At 48.5% G+C, this 9,415-nt stretch overlaps 1 protein-coding gene across 1 annotated transcript; it reads left to right on the top strand.

The window, feature by feature from the left end:
• Window positions 1–6: 6 nt before the first annotated feature.
• CHPF2 (chondroitin polymerizing factor 2) lies at window positions 7–3,654 on the top strand. The gene is made up of 4 exons (XM_010707775.3): window positions 7–100; window positions 769–1,333; window positions 1,662–1,844; window positions 2,119–3,654. The coding sequence occupies exons 2-4, from the start codon at window positions 941–943 to the stop codon at window positions 3,379–3,381; spliced, it is 1,839 nt and encodes a 612-aa protein (XP_010706077.1). The 5' UTR covers window positions 7–100; window positions 769–940; the 3' UTR covers window positions 3,382–3,654.
• The last annotated feature ends 5,761 nt before the right edge of the window (window positions 3,655–9,415 follow it).

Genomic DNA, 9,415 nt, shown 5'->3' with positions numbered 1-9,415 from the left:
AGGCGGCTGAGGCCGATCCGGGCCCGGGCCACGAGGACTTCCGGCCTCGGATCGTGCCGTACTACCGGGACCCCAACAAGCCTTACAAGAAGGTGCTCAGGTAAAACCCGTTCTTTGGTGGGCGGGCTGCTGCTGGAGGAAAGCGGTCATGCGCAGCGGGTGTTCGGAGCTCTGTGGCTTCTGACGATTTAACGGGTTTAAGCTGAGATACGCTGTATGAAATACGTGACGTAGTGTTAAAAACATCGGTTGTAACAGCATGGTGCAATGCTGAGATAGCTCTCTTAAAGGGGAGCGATAGCGAGCTTTTCAAAACAAACAAACAAAAGAATACTGCAGGAGGGCTGGGAATATTCTCTCTCTTGTTAGTTGTGGCTAGTAAGTGTAAAGTGGCTCTTAAAAAATTATTAACTGCCCTATTCATTGGGGAAGTTCTAAGCTGTTAGTAACAGTGTGCGTGGCTCGCTAGTGGTTGGCTCTGAATTTACTGTTTTAACTTGCGGTAGTTTGACTTAAGTACTGCAAGAAGGAAGCTTGTGCTTTGTATTAAATGGGATTTTTCCTAGTGAGTCTGGTCTTAAAGCTCTACTTTTAAGGTTAATTTCTTCACCTTTTCTAAGTTCCAGTAATTAAGGATTTATCCCAGGTGTTGGGGACAGTTACAGAGGTATTCTGCCAGCACTTAGGAAGTTCTGGCATCCTGTTAATGTAATCTTTTGGTTTCTGTCACCCTGTAGTTTGTGATATGGTTCTGTCCTTTCTTTACAGAACTCGCTACATCCAGACAGAGCTGGGATTCCACGAGAGGCTATTTGTGGCAGTGCTGACTTCCAGGGCTACCCTGAATACACTGGCGGTGGCTGTGAACAAGACCATAGCTCATCACTTCTCACGCTTGCTGTACTTCACAGGGCTGCGCAGTGCCAAGGTGCCTCATGGCATGGTGCTGGTGGCCCATGGGGATGAGCGACCCATCTGGCTGATGTATGAGACCATGTACTACATCCACCAGCACTTTGGTTCTGACTACGACTGGTTCTACATCATGCAGGATGACACCTATGCCCAGGCTGAACAAGTCAAGGCTCTGGTGACACATCTCAGTATTAACCAGGACGTCTACCTGGGACGAGCAGAGGAGTTCATTGGGGGAGATGAGCAGGCTCGCTATTGCCATGGTGGCTTTGGCTACCTGCTGTCCCGCAGCCTGCTGCTGAAACTTCATCCACACCTGGACAGCTGCCGCAACGAGATCCTCAGTGTGCGCCCGGATGAGTGGCTGGGACGTTGCATCATCGATTTCCTTGGCATCGCTTGTGTGTCCCAGCTCCAGGTACTACCTCTCTCCTGAGGGTTTTGTGTTAGCTAAGTTGGATGGACCTCATGCTCTTACAAGTCCCTGCTGTGCAGCAAAAGGGCTTTTCTGCTTGATTCTGATGCAAGATAGAGGAGGAGAGAGTTGTCTTGTATGGCAGGACTAAGTAAACAGGCTCGTAGTATATAGAGGTAGCATTTGGAATGAGAACTGTTGTGTTGTGTTCTTACCTCTGGGTCCTGCAGTCAGCTTAGAGGGAGGAGAGGATGCATGTCTGGGGTGAGGGAAGGCTTCACTGTGAATGGCAGCATTCCATACCAGTCTTCCTGGCTTTTGTCCTCTTCAGGGTCAGTATTACCATACATATGAACTGGCTAAAAATGCTGATCCAGAGAAGGAGGAGGAAGAGGAGTTCCAAGCAGCTATTGCTGTGCACCCTGTTTCTGACATGATGCTGATGTACCGGCTGCACAAGCGCTTCAGCAGGATCCAGCTGGAGAGAGCCTACCAGGAGATCCAGGAACTGCAGGTATGTGGCAAGGGAAATCTGCAAAAACTATTGTCCAAACGAGTTTCCTTTTCCTTCAACTTTGTCATAGAAGGGTACTGTTTCTATTTGTATATGACCATCAGCCAAACACAAGAGGTAGTCCCGTGTCTCAGACTTAGCACTCTGATACCATGCAGTCAAAAGCTTCTGGTGTGACACTACCAGCTCTAAATGGTGAAGCAGGTCTGAGCGGGACGTGGATGGTACCTTTGAGAAAGTGTCGGTGAGCAGTCAGTGTGTTCTCTTTGCACAGATGCAGATCAGGAATCTGACGTCGCTGACTCCTGCGGGCGAGGCAAGCTTGACGTGGCCTGTGGGGATTAATTCTCCGTTTCTTCCAAAGTCGCGTTTTGAGGTAATCAGCTGGGACTACTTCACTGAGCAGCACCTCTTCTCCTGCCTTGATGGCTCCCCCAAGTGTGAGCTCTCTGGAGCCAGCAAAGCAGACGTCAGTGACATCATTGAGTCAGCACTTGAGCACCTTAACAGCCACTACCAGCCCTTGCTCCGGTTCAGCAAGCGGCAGTTGCTGAATGGCTACCGGCGCTTTGACCCCACCCGAGGAATGGAATACACGCTGGACCTGCTGCTGGAGGCAGTGACCCAAAAGGGCCACAGTCATGTTCTAGTTAAACGAGTGAGCTTAGTGCGGCCCTTAAGTAAGGTAGAAATTATTCCCATGCCGTATGTAACAGAGGCCACACGTGTGCAACTGGTGCTTCCATTGACCGTACAGGACTTGGATTTTGTGTCAAACTTCCTGGATATGTATGCTATGAACACACTGGACACACACGATAATGCCTTGTTGACTTTGCTTTTCATCTACCATCCGTATGATGCCCAGCGAGTCAGCCAGGTAGATGTATTTGCTGGAGTCAAGGCCATGGTAGGAGAGCTGGAGAAACGCTATGCAGAAGTTAAAATCCCCTGGATTAGTGTCAAAACTGAGGTGCCATCACAAGTGAAACTCATGGATATAGTCTCAAAGAAGCACCCCGTGGACACCTTGTTCTTCTTGGCCAGTGTCTGGACAGAAATCAACATGGAGTTCTTGAACCGCTGCCGCATGAATACGATCAGCAACTGGCAGGTCTTTTTCCCAGTGCACTTTCAAGAGTTCAACCCTGCACTGGTATACCGTGGTGAGCAGACTGCTTCCTCCAGCACTGACTTCCTGAAGGATGGACATTTTGACAGACATTCCTTTGCTGAGGCCTGCTTTTATAACTCTGACTATATGACAGCGCGTACCAAGCTAGCAGCTGATATCCTAGATCGAGATGAAGTGCTGGAGAGCATGGAGGTATTTGATGTCTTCCTCCATTATTCTGGTTTGCACTTATTTCGGGCTGTGGAGCCTGGGTTAGTGCAGAAATACGCACTGAGGAGCTGCAACCCCCGGCTCAGTGAGGAGTTGTACCACCGCTGTGTCCTCAGTAACTTGGAAGGGCTTGCATCCCGCTCACATTTAGCCATGGCACTATTTGAGCAGGAACAGGCCAACAGTACTTGAGAGACTGGAAACATCAAGAGCTGAGCTGCACCTTAACACTTGGCACTTTCCATCCCCTTCCGAGCCTGGCCGTGGTTGAAGGGCATGTGAGGTCAAGGGAGGAGAAAGGCTTTCCCAGCCTTGCTCTGCAGCACAAGCAGGAGCTGTGGAAAGGCTGTTTTTGTGGAGTTTTACTTTTTTGCTTTTGTGTGGGTTGGGGTTGGTTTGATTTCTGTTGATTTTTTTTGTTTGTTTATTTGTTTTTTTAAACAAATAGATCTCTTTTCAAGCAGACTGATGTGATTACTTGTGAACTTTATAGGCTCTGGGATGAGGGGTGTAAGAAGAGCTGTTCAGGTGATCTTTCTTTGAGCCATGCAATTCTGGTGAGTGGTGTAGAGACAGAATATGAGGTACTTTCTGGAACAAGATTATGTTGGCCTTGCCACCCTCAGTGCTGTCACTGCACCATCTTGAGTTTTTCTCTATGCACTCAATTCTGAGGGGTCACAAACATAACTTAGTTTGCTGCTGGACAGAACTGTTCAGTGTGCTTTCACTTTGCTATGTTTGCAACCGCAGAGCACTCAGTTTGTTATGTAATCAGGGGAGGTAAAGGAACTGAAAATTCCCTTGTCAAACACCGACCTTGTGGAGCACCGCTGTATTGTACTGGTTCTTCTAGAACTGGGAGCAATCTCAATTTCATATGTTGAGCCAGTGAGGATGACTACCCTTATTCGTGGCTACACATGCAGTATTTAAGGAACACGATTGTATTTGCTTTATTTATGATTATAAGGTGGAGGTCTGGTATCAGTTTCAAAGAGATTATGAAAGATCTGAAAAGCTTCAAAGAAAGTACTCAGCCTGCAGCAATCTCAAAAGGGATAAAAAGTCAAATTCTCTTATTTGAAAAGTAAGAGGAGCTTGATGCTGACATGGGAAGAAGGAATCTCTTCTGAGTCTCTTACCAGGGTTGTGTTTGTCGCTAAGTGAACCCTCAGAGTGAGATCAACAGAAGTTGTTGGAAACTTCATTGCTGTGATTGCTTTGCAGTAATCACTGTTTTGCTGGTGCACTGCGATCCTAGTAGGAGATGTAAAGCACAGTATTTTAAATATTACTTCACATTGAGTACAAGTACAAAGAACTAGAGACCCCTAAGAGCACCTCTTGTCTTAGAAAATTGAAGGAAGCTGGGAACTGCATTTTGGGGGAGAAGTCTGCCAGCAGACTCTCGAGTCTGCAAATTCTGGCTTATTGATAAATGTCTGCATTCCAAGGTGAGGTTAGGATTAGTGAAAGCAACTATTGCATCTTCTAGGCAGGCAGGTTCGCAGTTAAGCTCTAACTGGTGCAAACCGGGAATGGTAAATCAAGAATGCAGTAAGGGAAATGATGTAATGAAGAAAGAGGGGGAAAAAAAAAGTTGAATGAGCTGATCCCATGTCATACAAAACAGGAAGAAGGTTTATCAGTCTGTACTGATTCCTATTATAAGACTGTAAGCAGCTGAATTCGGAAATGCTGGCAGATGAGCTTAGTGTAGCTGGCATTGCTGTATAACTGATACTAGTGAAGGTTGTTGCATAGTAAATAAGCTGCACTGTTGTCTTCAGCCTTTGCGTTTACAAGTCAAGCCCAGGGTGATCGGATGGCCGCTACAGACTTGACAGTCATTTGATTTAATGCACTGCTTCAACTTTTCAGCAAAAAGATTAGAGGTTGCACATCGGGAAGCACTTCTGTGCTGTCAGTGATGGAGCACTGGTGCAGGTTTTTGTACAGGTACAGGCTGTGGAGCCTCCTCTGTGGAGAGCTTAGAAGCTGCTTGGATTTGGCCTGGGGCTGCTCTGCGTGTCCTTGTTGGAGCAGAGTTGGAACAAATTAATTCTTCAAATTGAAAGATAATTCCAGCTGAAAATAGGCATATGGTTTTAGTGATGACAGTAATTAGGTGGTGAGTTACAGAGCAGATGCTTTTCCACTGAATGAGGGTTTGGGTGCTGTATAATCAATGAATGTACAGATGTTATAGTTATGAAATATACCAGAGAGTTTGGCTATGCAGTTATTATACCAAAACAGAATAGATAGAATGCTTACCTGTGTCCTGGGCTCTCTATGACACTTCAGAGGAGGGATCTCCAGCAGAGATCCTTCCCCCCAGCAGTCAGCTCTTAAATGGGTCCAGGAGAGGTGCAGCCAGGCTCCGCTCTTCCAGCAGCACAGCTGCATTGCCTTCACCTGTGCTCCCGTGTCTGACCAGTGCTCACCTCAGGTGGTCAATCAGAGGTTCAGGTGTGGTTCAGCAGTTCCCATCACACAGAAGCAGAATCAGTGGTTCTTTGTGGCTCCTGCAATGGGCTCTGTGGTTGTTCCAGCTCCTGCTGTGAACTCTGCAGTTGCTCCAGCTGCCACGGCGAGCCCTGTGGCCACTCCAAGCCCTGTCACGGGTCCCGCAGTTGCTCTGACCTTTCTGACTGACCCTGTGGTTGCTCCAACTCTTCTGACAGACCCTACGGTGCCACAACCCTCACAACAAGCCCTGTGGTCACACCAATCTCTCTGACAAGCTGGGCACTGAATTGACTGTAGTGTCTTAACCTGGCAGGTGGCTCAGCATCACGCAGTCATCGCTCCCTCCATTCCCAGTGGGATGGGAGGCAGGAAAAAATGCAGAACTCCTCGGCTGAAATAAAACTGTTTACTGATAGGGAGAAAAAGGAAAGGGTAATAGTTATGACAGTGTATATGAATGTGTATAGTAAGTGATGCACAAGCAGTTGCTCCACCCTGGACCAATGCCCAGCTAGCCCCTGAGCAGTGGAAGAGAAGGAAAGATCAACATCCACCCCCTTCAGAACTCCTTCCACGTGATGCCATATGGTATGGAATGCTCCTCTGGCTGGTTTCAGACAGCTGTTCTAATTCTGCTCCTTCCTGGCTCCTTTGCTGCCAATGGCCTTTCCTCTGTGCCACACTGCTTAGCAGCAACTGTGAACATCAGCATGTTATCAACATTGCTCTCCTCCTAGAACCAAAGCGTTACATCCTAGCAGACACGCTGGAGAAAACAATCCCAACCCAGCTGCACTGAGACAGCGGCCTTTAATTTCACAACTGAACACACAGTTGATGAAAGTTACAAAAGAGCAACTCAAAGCAGTGAGGCACTGAGCCAACACCTCGCTCACAGTGGCTCTGAATCAAAAAGCACTGGAGCTAGGAAAGGGTTCCAGGAGGGATCACTGCGTGTCTGCTTTGTTCTCAGGATCTTGCGTAGGTGTTCACTGCTGGCCGTTGGCAGAAACAGGCAAAATGAGTCAGGTGGCACCTATGATTTACACCTGTACCACCATTTTTATGCTACTGTCTGCAAAGAAGGACCGATCGTCAAGGACACTCAGCCAGAAGTGATCAGCTGTGTGAGGACTTGATACAGAATTCTCGGACTGTACTGGGGGTCGCAGGCCGACTAAAAAGCCAAATCACTGAGTGTCATAACCAGCCTTATAACACATACAGTGCATGCCCCCACTGGGCATCGGCTGTGCCTCCAGCTCTGCTGAGTGACCCATGCCACGAGTTGCACACACATTTGTGTGCACTTCTCTTGGAGTTGAAACTGGATGATCTTTAAGGTCCCTTCCAACTTAGGACGTTCTTCAGTTCCTACTGGCTCCGTGCACTTGAATATTCTTTCTTGTCTTTTATTGCAGCGTGGGTAACTCACTCTTCTGGATGTCCTGGGCAGGATTACTTAACCCTTATCCTGTTGAAACAGTTTATTTCTGATTGCGGAGAAAAGAAGTACAAAATACTTTACAAACACAGGAAGCTTTTGTCCGAGCTGTGCTGTTACTTTTAAGAAACAGAAGAAAATAGTCCTCATCTCCTCACCTGTGAAGGAGCTACCGCTCTGCTCTTCACTAATAAGACTCTTAAAGATGTGAAAAACAGTGCATCTGATCAAGGTGTCCATCAATCTTCTCCAAGACTCTGGACTATAAATAATGTGACCTTTCCAAGTGCAGCCCAACCCATCAGCATGGTTTGCCTCTGAGCAGCTCAGCTGTGCATGTGCAATCCCAGGGATGACTGCAGGTATCAGTCACAGCCCTCAGGGTGCTGAATTCTCTCACTCCAAAGTGATTCACAGCCAATTGCACTCAGGGCGCAATAAAATGGTGTGCAGACCATCCAGAATGTCCCAAAGACCAGGTATGGGGTTACTGTTGGCTAAGATACAGAAGACAATCTCATTAACGGCTGAGTATTTCCCTATCAAAACAGAAGCGTTGTTTCCCTGCATGCTCTTCCATTCCTTACTCTAGAGGGACGACTTACTTTATGGGGAGCTTTGCCCCCTGCTATTTGGCCCTGAGCATCACCCAGTCACATAGCTATGATGAAACACCCTTCTCAGTTCTTTGTAGCACATCCAGGCTTGCTCACTTGAGCAGTCTCCCACCAGCAGTCTGAGCCTAAACCAACACGCAGTGCTTTCTTGCTGTGACACCCAGGGGCTCGGCCTTTGTCCCTCAGGCAAGGTAGGTACCATCTGTTACACTATTATTTCAGACTGTCTTTCCTGGGTGCGTATAGCACTTATGGAGCTTTACAATATGCATGCTGAACTTTTTCTTCCAAGGTACCCGAAGGTGAGTTTCTGGATTATGGGTAACAAAAACTATTTTTCCATTACAGTTGTATACCAGAGCAAATAGCAGTGGCAAAAGGAAGGCTAACACTATTCGTGGCTGCATTAGGCAAAGTGTGACCAGGAGATCACAGTTCCCTGGTACAAAAGAGATCTGGACAGACCGGAGTCCAGAGCAGAGCCAAAGAGATGCTGAAGGGCCCAGCATACCTCTGTTGTGAGAGGCTGAGCTGGGGCTGCTCAGCATGGGGCAGGGAAGGCTCAGGAGGCTCTTTTCCTGTGGTGAGTGGCCTTAAATCCCTGCAGAGAGGTGCAGAGAGGACAAAGTTGAGCTCTTTCTAGTGGTGCTGGGCACAAATGGGGGCCCAGGAGCTGCCCTGCCCACCAGGAAGCACAGTTGCACAGATGCTGGACATTGGCACAGCATTCTCATGCGGGCTGTGGAGTTTCCTTCTTGGAGATCTGCAGCCCCACCTGGCCGTGGGACCGAGCATCCTGCTCTGGTGGCCCTGCTGGGGCAGGGTGGGACCAGAGGAAGCCTTGGGTGCCCCCAGCCTTGGTCTCTCTGTGATTCAGATTCTGTGAAAAAGCTTGAAAATACTACACAGGAAAAGTGCAAACTTAGGGCAGAGTGTATAGCCCTAATTATAAGATATATAAATCCACTTCATAATATTTACAAGATTTTATTTAGTTTTTAAGCTTACGCCATATTTGAACACCTGGAGTTGAAAGATCTGCTTGTCTTTGCTCATCTGTTACTCCTCTTCACCTGAGCTGTTTGCCTTCACAGCCCCTCAGTGCCCCACTCAGATACCACCTCCAGTACTCCTCCTATAGCAGCACTCATCTCTCATTGTTCCCGGTGCTTCTTTAACCTACAGCAGACTCCTTCAGTGCTTACTCAAATTATTCTTTGAAAGCGTACTGCATAAATATCTCCTACTGGATTCTCACTGAACAACATCCCTTGTCCTTCCCAACGTGCCTGGCGCGGCCTCGAGCACAGCATCCTCACACCCCATAGCTGCTTAAGGGCAGGTACAAAGAGGAGTAGCAAATTTGGGATAACAACTCTTGGCAGAAACCGGTTTTGAATTCGAAGCAGTAGACACGATTCAAAGCCATTTTCTTCCCACGATCGCTGTTAGAGTACGACTGCAGTCGGTGCCACAGCAGCTCCGGATGTCTCGCTGAGCCGCGGTAAGCGATCGTCCGCGCAGCGCCCGCGGCAGCCATCGGGCACAGGTGGGTTCTGAGCGCTCCCTCGGGTACTGCTGGCGCTGTGGAGCGCCGCGCCGCGCCCGGCAAGCAGGCGGCACCGCGTCAGCCCCGGCTCCGGCCCCAGCCCCGCTGCCAGGTGGGTCCGCGGGCGGGGCAGGGCAGAGC

The sequence above is a fragment of the Meleagris gallopavo genome, chromosome 2 (assembly GCF_000146605.3).
Source record: "Meleagris gallopavo isolate NT-WF06-2002-E0010 breed Aviagen turkey brand Nicholas breeding stock chromosome 2, Turkey_5.1, whole genome shotgun sequence".
NCBI lineage: Eukaryota > Metazoa > Chordata > Aves > Galliformes > Phasianidae > Meleagris > Meleagris gallopavo.
This window is presented reverse-complemented; position numbering and strand designations above follow the sequence as displayed.

Coding starts and splice junctions, on each gene's coding strand:
- CHPF2 (XM_010707775.3), top strand. CDS start 941: ATGGTGCTGGTGGCCCATGGGGATGAGCGACCCATCTGGCTGATGTAT. Junction 1,334..1,661: donor CTTGTGTGTCCCAGCTCCAG/GTACTACCTCTC, acceptor TGTCCTCTTCAG/GGTCAGTATTACCATACATA. Junction 1,845..2,118: donor AGGAGATCCAGGAACTGCAG/GTATGTGGCAAG, acceptor CTCTTTGCACAG/ATGCAGATCAGGAATCTGAC.